The sequence below is a fragment of the Phoenix dactylifera genome, chromosome 3, assembly GCF_051530095.1.
Source record: "Phoenix dactylifera cultivar Ajwa chromosome 3, Ajwa_hap1_PhDact_Kaust_v1.1, whole genome shotgun sequence".
In the NCBI taxonomy this organism is placed as follows: Eukaryota; Viridiplantae; Streptophyta; class Magnoliopsida; order Arecales; family Arecaceae; genus Phoenix; species Phoenix dactylifera.
Genome location: NC_143192.1, coordinates 43,568,815 through 43,596,485, shown reverse-complemented (window position 1 = coordinate 43,596,485; position 27,671 = coordinate 43,568,815). Strand labels below are relative to the sequence as shown.

General features: G+C 39.4%; 2 protein-coding genes and 1 non-coding gene across 3 annotated transcripts; 2 read left to right on the top strand and 1 right to left on the bottom strand.

The window, feature by feature from the left end:
* Positions 1–3,395: 3,395 nt before the first annotated feature.
* On the top strand, positions 3,396–6,875 carry RBL2 (RHOMBOID-like 2). The gene is made up of 5 exons (XM_008801304.5): positions 3,396–4,028; positions 4,858–5,021; positions 5,341–5,504; positions 5,587–5,837; positions 6,503–6,875. The coding sequence occupies exons 1-5, from the start codon at positions 3,706–3,708 to the stop codon at positions 6,612–6,614; spliced, it is 1,014 nt and encodes a 337-aa protein (XP_008799526.4). The 5' UTR covers positions 3,396–3,705; the 3' UTR covers positions 6,615–6,875.
* Positions 6,876–9,385: 2,510 nt separating this feature from the next.
* Positions 9,386–9,459, top strand: TRNAV-AAC (transfer RNA valine (anticodon AAC)). Its single transcript has one exon. It is a non-coding gene; the product is annotated as a tRNA-Val (tRNA).
* Positions 9,460–10,354: 895 nt separating this feature from the next.
* Positions 10,355–23,064, bottom strand: QUA3 (S-adenosyl-L-methionine-dependent methyltransferases superfamily protein). Its single transcript, XM_026807301.3, has 7 exons — positions 22,428–23,064; positions 18,650–18,853; positions 18,340–18,550; positions 17,982–18,243; positions 17,487–17,858; positions 11,591–11,686; positions 10,355–10,991 (listed from the first exon to the last, which is right to left on the bottom strand). The coding sequence occupies exons 1-7, from the start codon at positions 22,875–22,877 to the stop codon at positions 10,769–10,771; spliced, it is 1,818 nt and encodes a 605-aa protein (XP_026663102.2). The 5' UTR covers positions 22,878–23,064; the 3' UTR covers positions 10,355–10,768.
* Positions 23,065–27,671: the final 4,607 nt, after the last annotated feature.

Sequence of the window (27,671 nt, the reverse complement as noted above, 5' to 3'; positions counted from 1 at the left end):
CAGAGTGGTGTTTAAGCCAAACTCCAACTCATAAAAATGAGATTATACTATTAATTAACTAAATAAAGTAAACAATTATATCCTTTGTCTCTGTCATTTGGCTCAACTGGCACGGTGAAATGGGGATGGCAGAGTCTCTTCTTGCTCCCAAATAATGCATGAAGGGAAAAAGAAAGGGAATGGAAACAACAATACATCATTGTTCATTACAAAAGCTTTTGTTTCAAGTACCTGTAAAATTCTGTGATGGTATGTCATAATTTGTACCTGCACGAAAATATAACAATTAACCAAAATATCCATGATAAAATATAATAATTATATAAATTATCCTTTTAATAATTATTTAACTAATTTTATTATCTAGCTAAAAAATTTATTATATTATAAAAAATTAATTTATCCTAATAATTATAATATTTATATTTTTATTATTGTATTATATTATAAATATAATATTATATTATATTATATCATAATATATTGATATGTTATGTTAAATAATTTAATATTATATTAAACTATTATGCTATAGTATACAATATTATATTGCTACATTATAATAATATTATATTGCATTATAATAATATTATAATATATCATATGTATTAATATATATTATATTTTATTATGCTTTGTTGTATAATACTATGCAATGTCCTTTATGGTCATTTTGTCATACCAAAAGTATTTTGTTAGTTTGTTTTTCAAATACATGTTAAAGTGGCACAACACTTTAATGCAGCTACCAAATAGCAAACAGCTTTTTATAAAAGCTCTATTTTAGCAATTTCTATTTTTAAAAACTCTACTTTAAAAAGCTCTACTGCCAATAGTTTCGTCGCACATGGCCTCATGCTAGTAATGTACACATTTAGTTTGGTATCAAATATAGGGCGGTGGAAGTGTGGCTTCAGCTTCTCCCGGACCAAAGCCATTTCGATTAGGCTATTTCTTCCAATATTGACCCAACGTGAAAAGCCTCCACTTCAAGCCAACCGACTCCGTCAAAAGTTAGACACGTTCTTCATCGAATTTTTGAGCCTGGATCAAATTGGTCCCCTGCCTGTCCATACGTGGATCAATCCGGGATGGTTGATTACTTTTTTGTTACTTCTCTGTCACGAGCCACCAGGTACTCACATAAACCACCCTATTTAGATGACATTTGGTAATTATCCCACGTCCTAAGAATACTTCAACCTATGCCCGTTAAAAAGCGTAGCTCTTAATCTGTGGCAGGACCACAATGGTTTTCTACAGGCAAAGCTAACATTTGGGCAGTGTATTTAATTTGTTTTAATGGTGTGGGCCGCACAGTATGCATCAGGAATATGTGTGTCAGAAGGCTTCTTTAAGCTTAAGCTTGAAAAATAACTGTTGGGCAAATCTCCAGTAGCAGATGGGCTCATTCCAGTGTATTTTTTTTTTTCAAGTTGTAGCTGGTACCAATCTGCCAACCTCTCCTGCTGACTTTGGCGTTTACGTGGTCTCAGGAGACCGAGTACAAAGCCAAATTTCTTATACAATCCCAATTCACAAAGAATAAGTCACCATTTTGGTTTATTCGTCATTATTATTATTTGCCACATGGAAAGGAGACACAGCAAGCTCAAAGAAACTGTTTCTAATGTTATAACATTACATTGGCTGTTGCTGCTGCTTTATTGGAGAAGATCTGTTACATTGTTTATTGTACATTGCAAGTCTGTGGAACCCAATATTTCATTAAGTTTGACATGTTGGGACTCCTTCAGACTGTGTTCGAAATAAAAATAAATTAGTATATATGGAAAACATATTTAAAACTATATTATTGGGATCATATTGGGAGACATTGAGCTTTCACTGGATTTCTTAAATAGGCTATAATTAGTCATAAGTTTTACTCGAAATTAAATGAAATGACTCGAGATCTGTTGGATTAGAAATTGACTTGAGCTTGAGCTAGACCGTGTTCCACTTATTTACACCCCTAGCTAGAGCAACACACTACACCTCAAAGGTAGATGAATTGTCTTTAGTAATATGACTTTTCATCAAGTGGGTTAACCTTTGGTGATTAACTATTAATAAGGAAACTTTGTTATGTTTTTTCAACCAATCCGCATCGATTAGTTTGGATGAATATGCTATTTCTTGAAGCATTTAGATGCAACACCAACTACTGCATCTTTTCTCACAATACGTAGAGTCCTCGTAAATAGGTTTGGTGCTCATCTTAAGACTTGTCTAATCTTGGTTTTTAAGTGTTGTTCATGAAGAACTTCAATACTGTATCATTATTCTCGGGTTAGGCATCTACATCCAAAATACATACACAACTTAAAATATCTAATGCATAGGCCATTAGCCTATATCAAAAAGAGACACGACATGATTAATAGCTCATATGTATGAGTTATGTACTGCAGCTTGATTGTTAATCAGTTTGTTCTGGACGATGCTGGCTTAACACAAAAATCTCAAACAGAAATTATATAGCAATTTTTTTTAGAAATTATAATAATTATGTAATTCTCTTTCACTAACAATCAGCATAGTGCAAGATAGAAGCTCTAAGTCAACTAACCAATAATAGAGTAATACTTCCCTACTTAGAGCAACAACTCAGCTATGATTTTCTTTTTCTATTTTTTAAATCTCTTTTTTATTCAGACAATCTCGTGCTACAATCTTACTCTTTAGAAAAGTTGTTTTTTTTTAATGTTTCATACCCAAAGAAAATCGGTAACGTAAAACCAAGCAACAAAGAAAACAAAAACAAAGGAACGACCACGAAACGTTCCATCCTCGGCCGCATAAAACTTCCCATACGCCCACCTCCGCCGAAGCCCTTTTTTTTTTTTTTTTTGCTAAAGCGAAAAGGGTAGGAGGGAGGAAGGAACAAGCCCATCCCCGTGTAGCAGCCCCCACTGGGCCCCCTCCCCGCCAGGAAAATGTTCGATGCGGGCAGAAATGGCCGTGTGTTGGCCACCCCGACCGATTTTACTCATACCCTCCCCACCCGTGGGCCCGGCTCAGCTACTCCTCTGAGTTCTGGCTCGAGTCCCACGTGCATGTGAGTACGTCATACCCGGCACCACCCCGGTTACTAGCGGTTCAAGAGCGGTCCTACACCACAAGTTCAAGCAGTGGCCAAAGTAATGAGCTCCGGTCCACAATTTAATCGCCGCAGCGATTCGAACTTGGGACCTTGTGGCTAGAATTGCTGCCCAGTACCACCCCACCGAAGCCCCTTCACGCGCTCCCGAGCGTCCCAAGTCAGCCCTTATCGCACAGATAATGACATGCGCTTGTCCGTACGCGATATCCGGCCTCCCACCACAATCCGCCTCACCGCGGGGACAACGTATAAAATGAAACGCCAAGCAATCCACCGAACCCCACCAATCCTCCTGGAGTTTATTCCTTCTTGCCAAGATAATTAATTTCTTAACAAAGAAACCATCAGTCAATTACTTATGGTTGTTGAGGGCAAGCGGAAGGGGAGGTGAAGGAAGCTCAAAACTCTTCACACTCTTCTTTTCTCTCGTCCTCAGCTTCTCCTTATCACTCCCCAACCGACTCTCCTTCTTATCCTTCTTCTTCCAAGCCAAGCGAAACCTCTATAAATCTCCACCCTCCTCCTCCTCTGACAAAGTGACCACCTTTCTTCTCTTCTCCTACTCCTCTGAGATCTATAGAAGCAGGGTAGTGGCGGCGATGACCAACGACATCGAAAGGGGCGGCGGCGGCGCCGCCGGAGGCAAGGGAAGGGGCGCCACCGGGTACTATGGCGCCGTAAACGGCGCGGCGGCGCCGTCGCCTTTCTACTACGACGCCGGGTCGTCGGCGAAGCGGGAGTGGACTTCGTGGATCGTCCCCATGATCGTGGTGGCGAACGTGGCGGTGTTCGTCGTGAGCATGTACGTCAACAACTGCCCCGACCAGCGGAACCCCGTTCGTCGCTGCGTCGCTCGTTTCCTCCACCGCTTTTCCTTCCAGCCCCTCCGGGAGAATCCCCTCATCGGGCCATCCTCCTCCACGTAATGTCTCTTTGCTCCAATTTGCGATTGTTATTGCTTGGGATGGTTTTTGGTTAAAGAATTTGTGATAAAGTTGTGATTTTTATTGCTTGGGTGCTCGTATGAAGCAAATCTTGCGGGGGGGAGGAGGCGACTGCTTAGTTGATTTCATCGAGATCCTCTCCATATTTTTCTCCTTTTTATGGTGTCTTGGGAAAATTGATTCGAATATTATCGACCGTAGTGGAAATATGGAGTCTCAATTGATGAAAATTTCTTTTTTTCCTCTTCCCCCTTCAGGATAATCGCAATTGATTTCCGTGCCGTTATTTCCTTTATGATTAATTTTTTGTGTGTAGAGATTGATGGTAGCATGAAATTTGAATTTTGTTAGTTTTTTTGGCTGACTTTTATTATATTGCTAGTTTCAATATTAGCTTCTTCTTCTGAAGTTCTATACTTCTATTTTATCTGAAGATGGTACTCCTAACCATTTGACGATCAAGGTCGTCAAAGTTAAAGGCAAGACCGGAGCTCCACACTGAAGAACTTGAGAGACAGTAATACCTAACGGGTGGTTGGATCAACCACTCTTGTTTCATTTTTAGACAAAGTCAACTCAGCATAACCTTTTTCCAACATGATCTTAGATTCCTTCGTCATGGTGCTGCAAAGTAGCAGTCTTATTCTAGCTAGTTCGGAATAGCTATTCTTTATAGAATATTGTGATGTATGATCCTTCTTTTTAAATGAGTTTAATTCGATCACTTTATACCAACTAATTGGGCTTGTGAATATAAAAAGAGAAGGTCCGTTTACCAAGTTGATATGCTCTGTTTTATTTTTCCAGATTAGAGAAGTTGGGGGCTCTCGATTGGGACAAATTGGTGCATCAGCATCAAGGATGGAGGCTGGTGACTTGTATCTGGTTGCATGCTGGTGTTGTACATCTGCTTGCTAATATGCTAAGCCTGATCTTTATTGGAATTCACCTTGAACAGCAATTTGGATTCGGTGAGCTGCATCATTTTATCTTTTTGCATGTCAGATTAGGCTGAAATCAAATTCATCATACGTTCAATTAACAAATTTTGAGAGTTTTTTTTTTTTTTACTGAAGTCTGCAAGGATAATTCTTATTCTCTGTTACATACACAATTAGCACCGACCGAGGATACTGAATGAGAATATTTTTGACTATAGTTGGTTTCAAATGTCCCTATATGTCTCCATAATTCAGAGCGTTTCTCAGCTGCAATAGCTTTTAATTTGGGCTGGTCTATGTATCATGGATAATTTGCTATCCTGAATGATCTTTTCCTGGCCTCTTGCAGTGAGGATTGGGATAATATACCTTCTCTCAGGATTTGGTGGTAGCGTCCTCTCATCTCTATTCATTAGAAACAGTATTTCTGTTGGTGCATCTGGTGCTCTGTTTGGACTTCTCGGAGCAATGCTGTCAGAACTCATTACAAACTGGACTATATACACTAACAAGGTGGATACATTTTCTGTTTGAGCTTTTTATGCAATTTTTTTTGGCTTATGAGTCTCATTGCACTGATTTTGCATTTTTGTAGGCTGCGGCTCTGTTAACTCTATTGGTCATCATTGTGATCAATTTGGCTGTCGGGATATTACCACGCATTGATAATTTTGCCCATATTGGAGGATTTCTAACAGGATTTCTCCTAGGTTTTGTACTACTGGTTCGGCCTCAGTTTGCTTGGCTGGAACGCCACAATTTGCCCCCTGTAAGCCAGGTCAAGTCAAAGCATAAAGCTTACCAGAAGATATTATGGGTGATTGCGCTGGTTTTGCTCGTAGCTGGGTAAGCATTGCTCAAACTAAATCTTTATCAAATTTGATTTCTTATACAGAATATTGTGCAATTTGGCATAGCTTTCTAAGTCATCAACTTGCTTTTTTGTGTTTTACCTTACCTATAGAATATTTTTTGGGAAATTGTTTTTTTCGGTAAAACTGGATATATTACTAGATTTTGTATAAATACAACCATGAGAATGGGAGGGAGCCGTAGAGGTAGAGGTCTGCAAAATAGTTCCTGTTTCCTGTATTTTTTCAGGAAATTGCATGTCACATTTGTTTTTAAGATGGCCATTTTCCTAAAAAAATGGGCGTTCAAAAAATTCAGTAAAAAGAAAAAGGGTGATTGGCGGTCGCAAGTTTTGAATGCTTCTGACCCAGTAGGTGAGGGTTTTGTTGCTAGATATGGTAATTGCACAAGCCATATGGCATCACTGATCATTAAAGGTCATTCCATATGCAGAGTTCTGAATGTCAGACCCTTGATCTCCTGCATTGTAAAATTCAGTTTTTTTAAAAAAAATTATCAAATTATTGCTGTGTTATCATACCAGTTTAGCATGATTTGTCAGTCAAAGTATGCTGCTGACATGAGCGGCATATTTCTTCATTTCCTCCTGAATGGCAGGGCAAATGGATGACCGTTAGATCTTTCCTTGTACCTTGCAGATTTGTGGTTGGCTTGGTAATGCTCTTCCGTGGAGAGAATGGAAATGATCATTGTCAGTGGTGCCACTATCTGAGTTGTGTGCCGACATCCAGATGGAGTTGCGGCCATTGAGGACTGGGATCTTCTTCAGGAGGGAGCTGATATTTAGCTTTACAGTTTGTTTGCTATTACATTTGAGTTACATTTTGTTCATTGGTACATAGCTAGTTGTTGTTCAGGGACTTGTGATCACTATCTAGTTTCTTCCATCATACCTATTGATGTGCTGTATTTTTTTTTTTAATTACTTACATTCTTTAACATATTAGATTTTCATTTACAGTCAGATTTATATAAACTATAAAACCTATGTCGACGAAAATTTTGGTTCTACTAGTGCTTGTACTGGTTTAGCATCGGTGTAGTCTTCGCTGTTTTGGACACAAGGAGAGAACTTTAGACTTTTCTACTGTGAGAACCCATGCGGGCATGTGTTTAGTCCCACATCAGTTATTCGCTGAATAGATCTTAGGTGCCTATACAGATCAAGAAACTTAAATAATACCTTTCGGCTAGCTTTTTTGGATGAGGTCCTAGGTTGTAACATCGACAGTCCAATTGTAAAATATTTTAGAATGCCTTGGATAGCATGGGAAGCTAAGAACAAGCTCTTTGTGGGAAATCGCATGCTCTGGCCCTTCATGTTTTTAAGTTGTGGTCGCCTAATTAAGGCACGAGCGATGGATGTAAGGAGTCAGGTTGGTGTGGCAGATGAGCCACGTGTTTTCATGAGGGACAAACAGTTTCATGCAAGTTCTATTACCTTTTAGCAAAGGGTAATCTGAATAATTAGCTACTGATGTTGTGGTAGATTCCGCAATCAATGATTGGAGATCGGTGCATTACTAACTGGTCTTTTCTCAGCCATGTGGATCTTTCCTTTTCCATTTGTTCCTGTCGGGGGAGGGTCTGCTAGCATTCACAAAGGTTATTTTGGACAGCATTAAAGACTTGATTCAGGTTTGCCTACGTTTTTGATCTTTTTTCATTGAACCGTTCCTTTCAAAGTCAAGTGCCTGTTTCTTGGCTCTTCACTGGTCTTCATTGCACATAATTGTGACTTCATAATGCGATCAACAAGTTTTTGAGGAAATGATAAGGATACAAAGACTAGTCTCTTTCGTTAAGTGAATGAACCGCGAAAGAGTTGCAGCAGAACTGCAGCAAGACAAACATAAACAAGCAACAAACTGGAGCAAGAAAGAGAAGTGAGAGAACAAGATTGTAGCACGAGTATCATCCCAGACCGAAAAGTGATGACAAAGTTAAATATTCGAATGCTATTAACTTGCATGAGTTATTCATAACAATATAAAACTGCAGACTTTGTTGGCTGTTTCTATGTTTTGGCTGCCTCGTTATTTCTCAGTCAAATCATCAACTGTGACTCATTAAGTTACTTTGAATCTTCAGGGAGTCGATCACTAATCTTTGGTTTATGTGCACCCAGCTCTATGTGATATTCTTTTTCACATATCACATCAGATGCCTGCAACTCTTGTTGATAATCGCAGGAGTACTGGGTGAATATCTAAACATGGTTGAGTTAGTGTTTCTATGCCACTTTACACTAAACCATCAACCACTTTTCCACTAGCCTGCTTCAGAAACTTACATAAAGATTGTGGGCTCTCTTGAACCTGCTGACGACTCTGTTTTGGAATGAATATGTTCTACGAGAAGTACGTGTATTTGGAAAATAAACCTCATGTCCATTGAGCTTCCAATTGTACAAAATCAAAAAATATCTGATCGTTGCCGATGTGAAGCTCGTGGAGATCGCCATTTCAAGGGGGGGCTGATATTTCAGGCTCTCCTTGAGTCAGGTTTCCAAGCTTGAGAGGAACTCGTTACTGATTAGCTTGGACAAAAAAGAAATTATGACACGCATCTGGCCTGGTCTGATGACCACCAGAACCCTAAACTCGATTATCTATCAGTGGAGTGTAGTAAACATGTGATGGCTGTGTGCACATGAATTCAGCTTGACAAGCAAATGCTCGTAGGACTATCTCTAATATCTAACATGCACCATTACATCTCTAGGTTTGTCACGAGATCTGTAGCACCACCTCACTTATAACTAAAGCTACCAAGCCCATGGTACCCTCTTTTTTTTCTTTTTTTCTCTTTTTTTTTTTGGTAAAAACAGCAATCTAAATTATTCTAACGTGAAGCCAGCCAAATCAGAAGAAAGCAAAACATTCAAAGGAGATGGAACATCTGCTACAGATGTCCAAAGAAATTCTCCGGAGTGCCGGAAAACGAAGGAGGCGAAACAGTCAACGGCCCTGTTCGCCTCTCGAAATACATGTGCAATCGAAACTCGGCCGCCTGCGGAAGCAGCCTCCAGGTCTCCCAAATGAGTGGATGACTATCACCGTACCTATCCACACCTCGGATCCAATCGATCACCGAGAAAGAGTCTCCCTCTAGATACACCCGCTCGACACGAAGAATTTATTTTGCATAAGATATACCCTCCCAAGTTGTTCGAAGTTCTGCCCCAACAATAGTAAGACCTGGCGTGCAGCGCCTACCAGCAGCTATCAACATGCCCAGAAAATCTCTAATCACAAAATCCACACCTCCAGATGCATCATCCTCCGACACGCTACCGTCGAAGTTCGCTTTGAGATGACCTGGGGGGACCCAAGAAATACCTAAAGTAGTTGCCCAGCAGCCACAATTTAAAAGAATTCGTTCCTCTCAAGGGAAAAAGAAATATTTGAGGCTTATCTGAGATATAGAATGTTCACGGAAAATTCAGGCTCCGTACGCGTTGCTTAATGTGGGTTCAAGTTAACGATATTTTATACTTACCCTGAACCTTTTATCATTCAGGTGTCGTGGTGTAGTTGGTTATCACGTCAGTCTAACACACTGAAGGTCTCCGGTTCGAGTCCGGGCGACGCCATTTGGTTTTTATTTTTTATTTTTAAACAAAATTCTCTGTCATCTTTTTATCTTAATCTAATTTTCTATTGCCTGAAATAGATACTTGTGCCTCATTCTTTGACTTTCTAAATGCGATTGAAGCTCTTCTCTACTAACTTGGATTTCCAATCTGGAGCTCAGCTCAGTGAAAGGCCAACGGTCTTAGCCTTCCAAGTCGACCCAACACCTAGTTCCTAAATACCCTATATCTTAAAAGGCAGGAGATAATTATTACTTTTTTTAAAAAAAAATTCTCTGTCATCTTTTTATCTTAATCTAATTTTCTATTGGCTGAAATAGATACTCGTGTCTCATTCTTGGATTTTCTAAATGCGATTTAAGCTCTTCTCTTCTAACTTGGATTCCTAATCTGGAGATCAGCTCAGCGAAAGGCCAACGGTCTTTAGCCTTCCAAGTCGACCCAACACCTAGTTCCTCAATACCCTATATCTTAAAAGGTCGGAGATTACTTGATTCAAATTTTTTAACACAAAAATGAAAAGCACTGAATTCTGGACCTTAACTCAGTAGGATGGATGGGGAATTATGAGACTGACAGCAGGTATGCCATGTTCAACCAGCAACATACCTCATACTCAGCAATTCAGTCAGCTTGACAGATGTTTCTTTCAGTTGCACACCAATTCCAGCCTTTCTGAGGAATCACATCAGAATTTACTGGAAGAATGGAGCTCTCCAGCCTTTCTGAGGAATCACTTGCACGCCACATCGCACACACGGAGACGCGCACACGCACAAAAGCCGGCAATTTACCTATACTGATGTTTTGAGCACAGATTCAGATATATTTTCGAAAAAATAGTACAAATTCAGATAAAACCAACTGCAAACTCATATCCGCTTCTCCGGACAAATGCTAAAAGTTCGTAATGCTAGTTTGCTTCAACAAAAGGTTTAAGTGCAAAGATCAGCAAACAAGTTGCTATCAGTATGACACTTGAAAAATTTAAAGACAAAAACAAGGTGGGCCCCTGGCCCCTGGCCCCCGGCATAGTCATAAAGAGCTGCCACATTGCAACTGAACAGACCACCCTGACAAGTATATAAGCACGACCCTAGTATAAAAAATTTTATGGAACTTGAAATTTGTATTTGATTCTTTTGTTACTTTTTGGAGCAAATATATATATATATATATATATATATATATATATATATAAGAGTTAAACTAATTGCATTTTCTTAGTTGGCATTACAGCCAGAGCAGACCTGCCCCATACTCCAAGCCTCGCCTGTTAAAAATATGAGAAAGATACGTGATCAATGCGTCAATTGGAAGCCGAAGGCAACTTCCAAAAGGTCTTGGTTGCTACAAGAATCTTCTCTCCACCACGTGTTTCTGGCTCGCTCTCATGCACCTGGGCTGTCCATCGAATTGCATGCGCAATACGTGCCACCTTATCAATGACATCAGGTAAGTCTCTAATCACAGCTGTCCCTTCTGGACGTAACATGCGATCCATCTCTATCATCAAATCAAGAAGGTGACACCTGCAACAAAAATAAAAGACAGGAAGATATCATCCCAGCAAGGGAACATGGAACAAAGATCAGAAAACAGAAATCATTCTGGTGGTTTCAAGTTTCTTTTCAAGAGGCTTGCTAAAACCTAGAGCAACAACGGTTGGTAATAAACTACTGTTCTCTAATTCTAGGAATCTCATACTGTAAAATGCTAACCTCAGAAAGTACTGAGTATGAAGCAATTTACTCGACCATAACTGCATACTGCATACAAGCATAAAAAGAATAAATAAAAAGGAAAAATGGGCAACCCTGCAGGCTATCCATTGTTTTTCCCTGTTACTTTGCATAATAAAACATCGATCGATATGTAAGAACTCCCCATATGTTATTATTTAAGTATCATAACTATCAAGCCGAAAACCTTTACAAGATTAGCAACCTTAGTGACTATCACAGCTATAGATGGTAACTCATAATAAACAAAGAAGACAATGATCACTAGCTTTGTGACGGGGGCATTTATTTGATAGGAATCAAGTTTATAGGATGGCTCTCAAAAATCAATTCTAAGCAAAATGGCAGTAAATAAACTAGCAATTCCAAGATAATAATGTCTCAAATACCTGCTCTTGCCAGAAGTTGGGTCTCTTATCAGGGAATTGATTCCTGCTACATGAATGAGATCGTATGTTCGAGGATATGTAGAGAAAGCTTCACACCTGGCATCATCAAGCAAACATCCTTAAGCATCTAAATGCAGATAGACCAATAATGCTTTATCCATTTCCATAAGATATACGCACAACAGGGAAACCCAAAATAAAGGACACTTGGATACAATATGATATTGATGAACGTAAAAATTTAAAATTTTAACTTGCCTCAACAAACCCAACTTCATTCATCAATTTAATATCAGTTTCAGAATACATTAACTCCTTGATGTTAATGGAAGAAAAGTTAATCTTTCTCAACAGAGATTAAATGCTAATATAGTGCCGAGTTAGTCATTCTGTTAATGGCTTTTACATTGAAGGTGGACAGCATCACACAGTATCATAATCTTAAACAACCAACCCTATCCCACTAAAATGGCATTCACTTCAAGGAACAAGATATGATTAATAAAAGTATAAGAATACCCATAAGTGCGAGTCTCAACTTGAAGCCAAAACCCTCTGAACTGGAGACAGATTCTTTGCCTAAGCATCTTGGAGAAAATAGGGGCTTACCTTGAAACCTAAGAGGCCTGTTAGTAGGTGGAGACCCACGATTTTGGTTCCACATTTTAATCCATTGAAATCACACAGAAACACTCTTGGGTTACCCTGGACTTTGGAGGAGCTAAGACAGAAAGGCAAGATAAAGAAGTTTGATATGGAACAACATTCATTTTTAAGGCCCATACTAACAAGCACAAATGCAGGAGGATGGGAATCCAAAAGCCATAGTTCTGAAAGAAAAGTATAATAAATACAAATCATCTTTAACATGCGCATAGTTCATACAAGAAAAAGTATAATATCCACACCACAACATGGATTAAGCCATCGCAAAGAGTTCCCAAAATTTGTCGAGAAATCGCCCAGAAGAAGCCTTGTTCCACAAGAGAACTGTCTTGAGAAGACAAATCGAACCAGCAGCTATGCCTGCTTTCGTTCTACAGTTACAAGAAGTCAATATCGAGAAAACCATGTTACAAAAATCTACTAAATTATTTTATAAAGCCTTTAGTTCCTTTCAAGTCGAAGGGACCATTGAATCTCAATTAAATAGCACATCACCCATGCCTCTGTCCTGAATTTGTGTTTGAATTAGTTAATTAATTGCTTCTACAATGCAATCCATCATAACAAACTTGAGCAGCCTCCCAAATTGTTCCTACAAGCCTCTAATTGCCTTGCATTCGTGAAGGATATGGTTTAAATTTCTGCTGTTTGCTTGTAAAATTACGAAGCAGTTGCTGCAATTCACTCTTTTGCTCTATAGATTATCCTAGAGATTCTCTTGCACAATACCATCAGTGGAGGCCTAAACTTTTGAAATTTATTTTCCTTTTTTTCATTTTTTCTTGAGTGTAATGGTGATGTTGTTACCACTATTTCAGTAAGCTAATGAAATGATACAAACAGAATAATGCCTAGAGTGTGTCAAGAGAAAAGAAAAGAAAAGATGGAAGGATGAAAACAACTGGGATGAAAGTACTGGCAGCATATACCAGGCTCCTTACCATCTTCCATTTAACAAAACACACCCCTCACACTCCACAAACAATTCATTATATCATGGAAAATGCACAGCAGAAGCCAAAAAAAAAAAGCAAAACAAGAGTTCTGAAGTAAAAGGAATATGGTTATTGTCACTTAAACAAAGGAGTCCCAATCAGACTGCTACTCTGGCATCACAAGCAACTAGAACACGGTGCAAGGCAACCCTATCTTTGCCCGTTTCTTCAACTCTGCCCCTGTCCATGAACCCACGAAGTATAGCAGATAGTGAAGAAGCTAGATGACACCTTACTAAGAAAATTCAGGCAATTCACTTCTGCCCCACTGCCAAAGCAGTTGTTGCGACCAGACAGACGCAGTCTCAGTCCAACTCTAGCTCCAAGCTACCATCCTCCCACCACAATCCAAGGAGATCTGATTGACCCCAGTTAAGGCTGCAAATGGGTCGGATTGACCCGTGACCGACACAACCCCGACTCGCTTAGACCCGACCCAACCTGTTTTGGAGGAGCCGTGCAGCTGGGTCGAGTCCTCAAATTAGATCCGTTCCATTTTCCGAGTCGGGTCTGGATTTACTGAATTCAGATCCGACCTATTTTAATTTGGGTAATTTTGGATTTTTAATCCTACGACCCACCCTGACCCGACCCGACCAGAATTTTTTTAGGAAAGAAAAAGTAACTTATGCACAGTTATCAGGTGCTAAGTGCACCAAATGTTTTTCCAGTGATATACACACTGTTAGGTCTGCTTCCCCAATGGTTGGGTGGCATCTTGATGTTTTTTGACTTATTAAGAGTGATCATGAATTTGGCATATGCACTGTTTAGAATTTAGTTTGGTTCATGTGTTGTGATTGGCTTGGTTAAATTTCTGGGTGTTCAATCAAATAGCTAACCTGATTTCAGACTTTCAGTGCAAGAATATCGCTGAACTTATAAATTGTGTTATCTGTAATGGTAAATTAAACATCAACAAGGTCACTGGTGTATTACTAGTATTTATTGCCGGTAAGCTATACTTGTAAATTTGGGCTGGTGTAGTGTATTAGTAAATGCTGATATTTTAAACCTTAAATGGCTTTGATCCTTATTAAGGACAAGCAGTGGTTGTTATCGCTAACAACAGCCCGGTCCTTCAGTATCTCTACACTATCAACACCTTTGCTGTTCTTTTTGGTATCTTTAGCATCATCTATGATCCATTCTGAGTAGCATCCATGCTAGCAAATTTGCAATTTAACTTCTCATTTCTGCTCAATCATATATTTATGATCGATAAGGTGAAAGATGAACAATCTATTTATCTTTTCTTATTTCCAGCTTGCTCGCTAAGTCTGAGAAATGAACGATCTATATAACTTCTCATTGCTGGTAACCCGGACTCGAATTTTTTGGGTTGGGTCCGGGTTATATATGGACCTGACTCCGTGACTCGACTCGAATGACCCATTGGATCAAAAATTGTAGCGGCGGACCCAACCCGACCCGACCTGATCTTTTATTGGGTTGGGTCTTAGTCCAAAATTAGGACCCGAACAAGAAACCGAGTTGGGTCGGAGTCACTCATGACCTAACACGATCCAAACCATTTGCACTCCTAACCCCAATGCATCCTTCACCTTGAAGACGTGTTTGATGGTGAGATACAATGGTTTAAAAGAGCAAAAGCAGAGGAACAAATGCTCTTCAGTCTCCTTCAGTACCTTACATAAAATACATACTAGGCCATTTCCCTACCTGCTCTTGTAGAGGTGGTCAAATATGAGCAATTTGTTACGAATCATAAGCCATATAATTTTCTTCTAGTAGGTATATTCCCATCGCACAATATTTAGCTACTAAACATGTGAACCCAATATCATTCAACAAGCAGTAAAATCTGCAAATGAGAATACTCTGCTATCGTACAGCTTCCAAGCAGGATGGCTTCATATGACCAAAAGGTTGTGGCAAATTAGAGAGCATCTCCAATAGTTCAATTTCTTCCTTCAAAATGTTGCTAAACTTGAGTGCCATTAAACTTGAGAGCAAGGTCAGCAGAACCATCCTGAACCGGGCGGTTTTGACCGTTCTAAGCCATATCGGTGGCTCACCGGTACGGTTCCGGCAACGAAAACGAGACCCATTGCCGGAGCCGAAGAAGAAGAAGGAAAGAGAGAGCAAGCAGGGGAGGGAGGGAGAGGGAGAGGTTGGGACGCTGGCCTCCGCCACCCTTCACCAGCCTTCCTCCCTCTCTTCCCCTTCTCTCTCTCTTTTCCTCTCTTCCACAGTATAGTTGACTCTGTCGGTACAGGCCTGGCATGACCCGTACTGACTCGTCCCACCGAAGAACCGGTACGGTGCCCGGTATCGATTCCTCCGACCTTGCTTGAGAACCTTAACATCACCAACTTCAGAAGCATAGATTTGATCAGATATTAAGAAATCAGAATTTTTTGCTATTTAGTATAACCAGAGAAAGATCACAACTAAAAGTTTATGTCCACACCCACCAAATAATCCACAGATGCCTGCCAACCTTTCCTTCTGAAAGTAGCCCCAACTCTCAGAACTCTCCTCCAAAATGGAGAAATCCAATGATAAAATAACAAGCCAAGCACAACCACCTCTATGTTCTTCCTTTATTTCTTTCATCTTTGCTTCTCTACAAAGATTAGAATTAAACACTAAGATTTGATGCTTATCCCGGCAACAAATGCAGTGTTCTGCCTCAAACCATATTACCTAGAAGAGCTACTAAATTCTCTCATTAAGGCATTCACATTCAACTAATAACCTATCTAGAGATTCTAGACACTAATAACTCCCAACTCTATCCTCCTATAGTCAGTGTAAGTTCTAATCCGTATTATCATCATCCGTCCCAAATATGTCCTTATACAAATTTAATAACGATGATCACTCATAAGCTCTAAAACCTACCTGATCCTAGGCATGCCCCCCCCCCCCCCCCCCTTCCTCTTCTCTCTTTTAAGGAAACACTAACATCTTGGACATACATATCTCACAAGTGCCCTTGTGACTCAGCTACCTTCTTTCCAATAAAGCATCCATTGGTAGCACATCTCCCTACTTGCATATCACTGAAATCATATCCTATTTCCTATGGCATTACACTTCCATCCTATGCCAGTCCTAATTGCTACCACTTAACATTATAAATTCAGATCCACTGCACATTGAAACTCTCAGTCAGTGCATCCGACAGCTAACCTAGAATATTAGCCTCTTCAATTTACATTTCACTATTGATGTGTTCGCTCCAGTCCACAAGCAAGTGCAGCTTAAGGATCCTTGTTTCAATAGAACCATGATTTAATGTCACTTCTTCTTCCAGCTATACTCGGCAACTCCATTTTAACAAAATAATTGTCATTGCTTCTTCCAGTGTCATCTTGCAAGCCTGTGATTCACCATTCATCAGCGTTAAACCTTCATCACTTTGACTCATAATTTATTTTAGTACTTCTGTTTTTGCTCCGACCCCTCAACGATCATTGTGTCCTGAATGCAAGCCAACACAAATTAAATTTACCAAAAAAGTCAGAAGCAGAGCATTAGTCTGGTTGGTCCATCATAATATCTAATCTAGCATTCAACTAAATTCCTTGTTCCAATTTAAATTAAAGCCATGTCGATGTCACTAAAAGAATTCTATCAGCTTCCTGTTTCAGTTTACAGAAATATTTTAATATGTTTTTTTAATCAAATGAGTCATATTAGCTCTGCTGGTGGGCAACACCGAAAATTTCTGGTCAAAGAAACCAGCAGGCTAGCTATCTGAAGCAATATATGGAAAGTTCATTAAGAATAGCCAAAGTGCTTAGGCTTTGAGGTCTCTTGATAATTTTCTAAATCTTTTCTCTGACTAGGGAAAGAGCTGATTTTACTTATAGATTGAGTTTACGAAGTATTGGAGTCACTTAATCATATTCAGAGTGGTTTGAGTGTTTCTAACTTTCTACATATTAGGCTTAATGGAATATGAATTTTGTTACCTACATTTTCATTTGTATCTAGCATTCTTCCCAAAAATGTCAAAAACAAAACCTTGTTATCATGAAAATAAGCCAGGACACAAGCTATAATACAAGAAAGATACACATGTCTATCCTTTGAACTGCACAGGAAGAAACCACGTTATCACAAGCAGAGCACTGATTGCATACATAATTCAATTTCCAAATAATCATTTAGTAGAAAACATTCAAAAATAGATACATGCAAAGTGTGTTAGAACTTTCGTATATCTACAGGAAAATAAGCAAAAGAACGCAACAGAAGCTCACCAATCATGATAAACTCCAATAAGGCCTCTGTCATAAATTATGCCAAGGGTTAATGGCTTTCTAGCAGGAATAACATTCATAACCCAGACTGGGTCAGAATTTAGCGCTGCTGCAAAGCCTCCAAAAATTGCATTCATGTCCATAACATTGCGTATATGTGGCTTTCCTAGTTCCAACCCAAGTGATTTCTTGTAATATGCAACTCTTCTAACCCAACGCCGTGTGTCAGCTTCAAACACATCAACCCCATTCTTCATGAGTGAGACCCTTGCAGTTGGTCTGGAGAGTCTCTCTGGCCACCTAGGAATGGACCCAACAGCTATTTCTCCTCCAAGGGATGGTTTACTGACACACTTTTTCAAGTTGAAGTACCTGGCAAACAAAAGCTTAGTTTTAGGCATACAGTTGAATCCAGAAAAACATCTGTCAGAACTTTATTTTTGATTAATGTAGCAATAGATTGATAGACAGGAAAGAACATCTTGTACAGTTTACCATGCTTCACTAGGGTCATCAGTATCACTACATAGATCAAGTCCAAATTCATTTTGGTTTGGAAGACATGAAGCCCCTGAAGGCTTCTTCCAGATGGCAGTATTACCATCTACTGTGATAAGTTCATAACACAAGGCATGTGCCATAGCCTGCAGATCACTCCATTCTTTGTCCTGATTAGTCCATTGCACTGGTGGACCAGATATAACCAAAAATCCTCCCGGTCGAAGTAAACGATCCACTTCAATAAGATAAGTTCCATCTGCAACCCCCGCATTAGATGCATACAGATAAAAAATAATTAGCAGATGCAGAGGCAAGTAAATACATGTAAAAGTACAGGGACAAGAGTACTAACTATATGCAGTAAAAGGGATCAAACATCTAGAACAGTGAACGAGGTCAAACGAATATGCTGGAAAAGGAAGACGACGAGTGCCCAGCATCGCAACAAATGCCGGTATTCCCCTTTCTAAAGCAAATTGTATTTGGGCTTTATGCGAGTCTCGTGGAGCAAAAGAAAGTGTGATGATATTCTCTTTAAGCAAAAATCCCCCAAAGCTGGCAACCTTCATGAAGGGATGAATCATGGATCAGAATAATTTCAAAATGGAGGGGGGAAAAGCACTGAAAGAAGCTAAAAACAGCAACAATGATTGACATCTTACCCCACATCCCATATCCAAAGCTGTCCTTAAAACACCACTATTTATCGGGATAAACTGTCCAAGCTTTGCAATATATTGTGAAGCTCCATCAGGAAACATAGTGCCACCACCTGGGAAGATAAAGTATTGGCCTTCTTCCTTCATCCAGCCCTGATGACCTTTTCTTTCTGCAATTTTATCATATGGCATGTTATCATGCCATATCTGCATGCAAAAGGAGAAAAACCATATGTACAATTTAGCATGTGAAAGACAAAAAGGTTTTAACATAGTATACGTAGAGCTCATTCAAAAATAGCACCTCTAACTAGTAAACTGAAAATGCATAATGTCATATAAGAAATCTGGAACTGTGAAGATGCAAAGTTTCATGTCACCACAGCATAAGATTCAACAATGTGAACAAATCTTAATAGAGAATAAAATGAAAAGGATAAGAATACTGAGACAAAATTAAAGAAATAAGACACTGATGTAGTAATAATGTGATCTAAGAACAACTGCAAAGAAGACAAGTTGAGTCAGAAGAGATACATCATAACTGGCTAATATCAAAAGTTCAGGGATTATTTGTACATGTTGAAATTTATAGGAGTTAAAAGAACATCTTTATTTGAGTATGAAACAATTTGAAGATGTAAAGTAATTCAGGGAGGAAAACAACTTTCATAAGATAAGTCTATACCAATTGAGATAAGTCATAGAAAATCATCACATAGTACTAATCAATGAAATCCACCTTCAACCATTGTTCTTTGTCAGTATTTTGGTAAGTGTTTCTTGCCTATGTAAAATCCTAAAATATATGTGCAAGTGTTTTTTAACAAATTCTTTTTTATTTCTTCTGATATCATTCTACTTATACAGTTAAAGTTATACAAGTTTTTTTTAATAAAAGTTATCTTTAAATGCATTTCCTAGGCGTTCAACTGAGAGCTCAACATCCAAATAAGTGCTATGTGGTCCCCAAGGCACCCCCACATACAGCAATTATGTTCTGAAAAATTCTGTGTAAACAGAATATTCAAGCCTTAACAGCAAATTAAAATAGCCAACATATCAAATACTACAAGTATGCCCTTCTCTTAATGGTAGCCTCTATGTGGTTTAAACTAATGAAAGGTTTTGAAACAACTTGGATCTCTTACAAGAATGCTAAAGAAGAAAAGGAACAGAAAATATTTCAAGTCAAGCTGGCCCCAAGAAGACGCGTCCTCAATTAAGAAAGCTGAAATAACCTAAGACTGCTCTTGTGCTATGGAAGGATTACGACCTAGACACTATAGCACCAAAATTTTGCCTTAATAGACTTAAAGGTTATAATACATCACATGTATGGTTTCCTTCCCATTAAAGGAATTTGAGTAGAAGAGCACAAAGCAGGACGAACAAAAGAATTTATTAAAAAGAAGTAAAGTAGTAGGAAATGATGAAAAAGATAGGATGAAAGAGGCAGTTGGCATGGTCCTTCTAGCCTAGAATGCCTAGTTTCCACTTTTTCCAAAAAGAATGGCTGCTGGTCACCTAAAAAAGAGGACATAGTACATTAGTTAAGGCCCCATATGGTTAAAACCATTAAATATCAGCTCAGTTACCACAAACAGCCAAGCCTGAATAAGGTATATATTTGTCAAAGAATGGTCAAAATTGAATCCCATGGCCACACACAAAGGAGTTTCTCAAAAAAATTGACATATTTCAAATCATAAAAATCTAAGAGCTGAGAGAGAGAGAGAGAGAGAGAGAGAGAGAGAGAGATCACTAGGTAATTATTCTATGATTTATGGACAAGAAAGCACACCATATATAATTTTGGGGCTTATAAACAGGATAAGCTTAAAGAGATAGAGAATAAATGCAATTGGAAGAAGGATTAAGCCAAAGATGAAGTTAAAACACATGGAATTGAGTCATAGGGCTACATTATGATTGTACACAATTACCTACATGAGGCAGATGATAAAGTTTGTTATTTTGTACATAAGGGGTGCTTTATAAGCAAGTATAAAGCATAATTTGCTCCGACGACCCGACTTCCTAAACAGCAACTTCTTTCATAAGCTACTTCTCAACTCTCAAATAAGGATTTATGAGACAACCCAACCATCATGATACAAAAATCTCATGACTTTGATGACCTCCACAAATCAGATATCTCATAAAGATAGCATGACAAAATATTGTTAAATTGTGAAAAGTATCTGCCAACTTCACGAGCCTATGGCCACAAATCTCAAAATTCATATGATCAATGTCAAACAAACATCTGTTTTTGCATGCCTCAAGATGTCATAAAGGAAATCGCATTCCTTTCTCTCCAGCATGTTCTAAACTATCCCAAACTCATGCGTCAGTGCTTGTTATTCCACATGACTTGCTCCAAATCTCATGTCAAACTATTGCACCAACCATATTGGAGTGAAGTGCCATATCATAAGAACCAATCAGTCAACAAATGCTTCTTTAACATACACACATGCTACTTTGCCTACTCATCATATTGCTCATTATTTAGGCATTTTCTTCAATTATATTACCTATTAAGGCACATTTTAATTCTTTGTGTGATGTACCAAAGAACTTTAAGCAATGACAATGCCACCATGCTAGGACAGCTTTGGTTTGCTGACTTGCAGATTTGGTTTAATGTGGATGTACTAGGAATTCTATAAGGCCAGAACGAAAAATAAGGTTTATGGAAATTTCTAAGCAGGCCTATGTTTTTCATAATAATTGAACTTTCAAGTGGATTTAAAGTGAAAGTCCTCAGCTTTAGGTCATGGATACAAATACCAGGACTGAATATAAATTTTATGAGAGAAACAGTTTCAGTGGATAGCTCAGAAGAAGTGCTGTTAGAAATAATAGAAAACGGCAGATATATGAAGATAACCAGATCAAGTCACACTGCCCATAGGGGCTTTAACCAAGACTTGAGGGGGTCATCACTTCCAAAGCAAGTAGAAGCAAAATTTCTCAAATTCTGCCACAAACATGAATTGTATGTGTAGGCCTATATAGAACTATCCTACAGAGCGTCTATCGAGGAAAAGGGGAAAGCATAACAAAAAAGGGCTAGGGAAGAAAGCATTAGATGAGATAATGTAAAAACCGAGAGTTTTTTTAGTTTAGCTGTAATAAAAAAATTGCACAGGAAGTCTCAGACAGGTTGCTGAGGAAGCAGGGAATTATCTAATCCAATTGCCATTTTTCTTCAAGGTTGCTTAGGATACATCCATCTGACCTTTCCCAAACCCTGCGAGGACGGGAGCCTCATGCACTGTGCCACCCTTTAATTATCAATCTTTTTTTTTTCCACTGTTAAAAGTAAGCCTCTTTCGAAACAGTTTATCCCTTTTTTTTCTCTATTTCTTTTTCCACAAAACTTTATTCTCTTACCAACCACCGGAACACTTAATTATTTAACAACATGCCCTATTACTGGGAAATGAGATTTCTGAATAATTACTACTACAATTTTAGCCATTCAGTCAGTACTAACGAAATCTTACTACGAATTCCCTCTGTGCATATTGGCTGACTAAGTCATCTACTTGCATACTCCGGTGACTCCATAAACATAATCACTCCGTTAAAAGGAAAACAAGATTCAACTATAGTTAAACGAATTACTGAGACATTCCCGATTAACATATCAAAATTAAAGAATTCGGCCTATAGTTCAGGCATCGTCATCAGGATCGAAATCAAGAACCACAGGAACTGTAAAAAAAAAAAAAATCCTTATTTTATCATAAATTGATCGAAAAGGGGATACCTTATGAAGGCTCTCCGGCCAGGAGACGGGGTAACGGTACCCTTGGGGCGGGGGGGTGAGGCAGAGAAGGGACTCCCCTGGCGGGGGGCAGTGGCGCTCGCGGTAGAGGTTCATGTGGCGGCTGAGCTGACTGTTGCGGCGGGGGTCCTCGCAGGGCATGTAGTCGACCTCCTCGGCAGGGCAGGCGTCGATGACGGCGCGGTGGCCTCCGGGGACGGGAGGGCCGTCGAGGAGGGCGAGGAGGCGGTCGCGCTGGCGGGGATCGGATGAGGAGGAGGAGCGGGCGAGGGCGCGGCGGCCGGAGGCGGCGAGGGAGTCGCCGAGGGAGGTGAAGACGAGGATGAAGAAGACGAGCACGGCGGCGAAGAAGGATGCGGATACGAGGTCCAGGAAGGTCCACTGCCGCCCCGGGCCACCGCGCCTCGACGGCGGGAGGTTCACATGCCCCATGCCCTCCCGGCCTCCCCCTTCCCCGGATCTCACCAAGAGAGATCTCTCTCTGATCCCGAGCAAGGATGGACAGAACGTGACGGCTTTTCGAAGCCTTCCTTCTTGCTCGCTTCTTCTTCTTTCTTTGTAGTGGGAGTGAGTGAGATCTGAGTGGAGGGGTGAATGGGGTAATTGGTTGGTCGTAAGTCTCGACGGGGGATGGGAAGTGGAGGGGTAGTTCTATATACACCCCCCCTATTGCTCAGGACACCCCCCAAAAACCAAAAAAAAAAACCCAAACTAACCTTTAGTGTAATTACCATATTGCCCTTGAAATTTTCTCATACACCCCCCTTCCTCCTCCTCCGTTTCGTTTTGAAAAGAAAAAAAAAAACCCCCCTCAAACCCCCCTTAAACCCCTCGATCCATTTACATCGTTTAGGCGGTCTTTGAAGAAGATTTAAGCCCCATTCGAAGCATGGACAAGCAACTAGTGATTTGGGACGAAGAATCGGCCGCAAAGGTACGTGTTCCACCTTGTTTCGAATTTTTTTTTTTTTCACGGTTCGTGCTCCGTTCGGCACTGGATCGCCGAACAAAAGGCTTCTGTTCGGCTGAACAGTGCCGAACAGAAGCCTTCTGTTCGGCTGAACAGTGCCGAACAGAAGCCTTCTGTTCGGCAACTCTCAACCGAACAGATCTGTTCGGCTGCACAGTGCCGAACAGAAGGCTTCTGTCCGGCACTGTTCAGCCGAACAGAAGCCTTTTGTTCGGCGATCCAGTGCCGAACGGAGCACGAACCGTGAAAAAAAAAAATTTCGGGAGAAGCCGGCGAGGTGGTTCCGGGAGAAGCCGGCGAGGAGGTCGGAGATCGGGAGAATGCCGGCGACGAGAGGGAGAAGGGGGAACGGGGGGGTTTTGGGCGTTGGCGAGGTATTTTGGAGGGGAAGAGCGGGGTGGGGGGGGTTTGGGGGGTGTAGAGAGCAATTTAGGTGAGGGGGTGGGGAGGGTGGGGGGTAATTTAGGAATTTTTAATTTTTTAGGGGTGTCCTTAGCAAATGGGGGGGGGGTGTAGAGAGTATTTAATTTTTTTTTAATTTTTGGGGGGTGTCCTGAGCAATAGGGGGGGTGTATATAGAACCACCCGAAGTGGAGCCGTGGAGCAGCAGTTATTATCGTGCCTACTTTGATGGAATTCACGGGCGCTTGAACATTAGATTGGTTGCTCGTTTTTAACCTGTTTGGATCCAGTTTTATATGTTTGTTTGTTTATATTTAAAATAGATTTTATGAATAAATCAAAATTTCGGCTTTTCATATCTCAAAGAGAAATTGGGCTCTTTCATCAGTGTCTATCGAATTTTTATTTGACCATTTTTCATGCATATATCTGGGTTTTTTTGACTGATTTTATGGTGCTAGAATTCACATCTAGCATGACATATGAGAGAAAAGAATTAGTGATACAAGGCATTAATCCTTCGATCACATGTGGCTCTAAGGTTTTATTTTTGTGTGTGCGTGCGGGCCTAAAAAGAGTTACACCCCAAAATATTTTTTTATATTTTTTTCATCTTGATTTACACTTTTTTTATTTTTTTCCATTATTCTACTAGTGCTTTTTGCCAATTCTTTTATTTTGTTGGAGCTGGCATATATTTTCTTTCAATTAGGCTTCTATCATGCAAGTTTTTCATCATGCTTGGTTATGCGAGATAGTTGAATGCGAGGCAACAAATAATCATGAAATTTATTTTATGTGTCATGTACAATATATATGAGTATAGATAACCAAAAACTCGGCATATTTTCTCATTTCGCTCAAAAAGTTTCTTTTAATAGAAGAATAAATATACGGTAAAATGTGTGAAAATAAATATTAAATATATTCTATTGTCCAAGACAGAATAATGCTCAAGAAGAATCGCCAAAATGCATGAACTCATAAGAACCCCATATCAATAATAAAGTATTTATTTTAAGATGATATACTCTAACAAAGTTCCCAATTGAAGGCCTGCAGTTTGGCATTAGTTGTAAATGACATGAAAGTGGCAATGGCACATTTGAGGATCACCAAAATAAATAAAATAAAATAAACGAGCATATGCATTTGAATTATGGCCAAAAGATCTGTCATTTGAGTTATACAAAATATCCATAAAGCACAATTATAAGGCATGTTATATATTGAAGGGTTCAGTATTCTAATTACTGAACTAGAAAATGAATAATTTTAGATAGAAAAAGTTTTCAGTGTTTATTGTTTTTACGTTATAAGCTATTTTATTATCTAATTGCTTATTATCAAATTTATTGTCAAATGATTAGAATCAAGTGGTTGCTTGAATAATGGATCTGGGTTCTATCAAAGTCAACTACAAACATTGAAAGATATGATAAATTATTGGGGGATACTTCCGGTAATTTCATCAAAACAAAACATCGAAGGGAATGTCCTTAACTCTCCTAGTTTCTTATGGTCTTTTATACAATTAGTGTGTGTGTGTGGTGTGTGTGTGTGTGTGTGTATATAGATATAAAGATAACTTTATTTGGTGGAAATTTTTGTCCAATATTTGATAAACAAAATAAAATTAACAGATCAAAAAATAGTTAAAAATTATCTGAAATAGGCAAGAAACTTTTCTTGTCCGTCATTATATTGGAAAAAAATAAATGGGGCTAAGACGTGGCAAATCAATGAGTCAAAGAAAATTCATCAAAAATTTCAAGTGATAAAACAGATAAAAGTCTTGTAGTTTTGAAGTGATAAATAATAGGAGATTCTTTCAAACCTCTACCTTACAAATCCATTCATATTTTTTGGAATTAAAAAAGAACCAATATATTGAAAATATGCTTTGACAATAAAAGTTAGGCATTACTACAGTAGAAGAAGATGGGTAATTGGTTATCTTCTGCATAGTGTTTTTTTCGTATTAAATTCAGCCTTTCCCTTTAGTTATGCTTGGAGCGAAAAGATGAATAACACATAGCATACACTGAAAACTCTAGCTTTGTGTATGTTAATTCATGATTAAATTGATCTATCGTTGAGCTGTGGATCTGATTCCACTAATAATTTTTTCTTATTTATAATGCTCGGCTATAATGATTCCGTCCATCGGATAGTCAAATTATTGTAAACTACTTTTCATATGCAATATTTACGAGGAATATTCAGACTACTAGAAATATCCACAAAACTTCTGGAAATCTTGTAGAAATATTTGAAGAGAATTCTAAATTTCCCTGGAAAACTCTCCACTGTTCCCAAAAACCTTGTAGCGTAAGTCTGTTTAAAATTTACATGAATTTAGGATTAAAATCCGTAGAAGCCTGACATCAAATTATGGTGAGAAAAGGGTAATGTAGGAACTTGATTAGGTTTCTAGAATTTGACATTGTAAGTTTTCTTCAAAACTCTCCAAGATAGTTCGCCAACTGTGGCAAATAACCCAAGGAATCTCAAGCTTCAAGACAAGCCAGATCTTCTAAGCTAATTATCTCTAACTACTTGTAAAAAATATATATGACATTGCTTCATGTTTCCTGAAAGGCAAATTGTGCTTAAGTTCTCGCCAAAACAAATATATAAACGGTTTTGGGGCCTATTGGCACAGCTCCTCGGCCCTCGTCAACTACCAAACCTAGCGGCAGGGAAATTTTAGCCCTCTACGATAAGTGTTACACCGTTGCTTCTTCTCTACTTAAGCTTATCTTTTTAGTGGCTTGGATGGTGCAAAAAGGGAGTGGATTAGATAAATTCCATGCATGTTTATAACACCTACTTATTGGGGGGAAAAGTGGATCATCAGAAGCACATGGTCAAGACACCGAAACCTGGTGGTGAGCATGACGACGGCAAGCATGCTCTCATGACCTTGGCATGAACGACCTCAGCGTGCCTGATCTCGGCACGAACGACCTCAGCGCTCATGACCTCGGCATGAACGATCTCAGCGCTCATGACCTCGGTAGGTATGGTCTCGGCTGAGTTAGGCTCGATTGACTTCAAGGCCGAGAAAGACCCAGTCAAAGGGAGAAACCGACCCCACTCCACCGAAAATCAAGTCTTCCGGATCAAATTCTGCAATCTCCGCCTCAACGGCTGTCAACATTTGAATTCACGCAATCTCAACCGATCGCTAGCTAGCCCGAAATCTCGGGTCATTTACGGTAACTCATTTGTTCGCACAATCACACCCAATCGCAGGTAACCATTACACCCCCTCCTATAAGAAGAAGGGGGAAGCTCTGAGGGGGATCTCTCTCCGACCAAAAAAATATCTCTCCATTATCTTCATTAAATACCTCTAAGTCTCTCTCTGACTTAGGCATCGGAGGGTCTTCGCCGGAACCTCCGACCAAAGGCTTCTTGTAGGTCCGCCGAAGATAGCCACCCGCCTCCGCATCACAGCCGGAGCTCCTCTTTCTCGGTCCGCGGTCACCCCCGGGTCCAATTTCCAGCAACACTATTTTTCGATCAGGAAGAGGTTTAATTATGTATTCAAACCGTTGAAGTTTTTTCTGAAGTATTGAAACATGTAAATCGGATTGGTGGTGCCCTCACCATTTTTTAAAAAAGAACATTAAAAAAAAAAAACTGAAATCAGTCTAAATGTGAGACCGCTAGCATATGTAACTTGACATCCAGCAGCTTCCTCCTCTCACTACAACATGCTGTTATTGATGCTTAATAGTGTATCTTCCGACAAACGATTTCAGTTCCACAACTATCATTTCCATTGTGTCCTTGAACTTCCATCATCATACAGAAAATCAGGAAATGTTTTGGGTTTGAATTTTCAA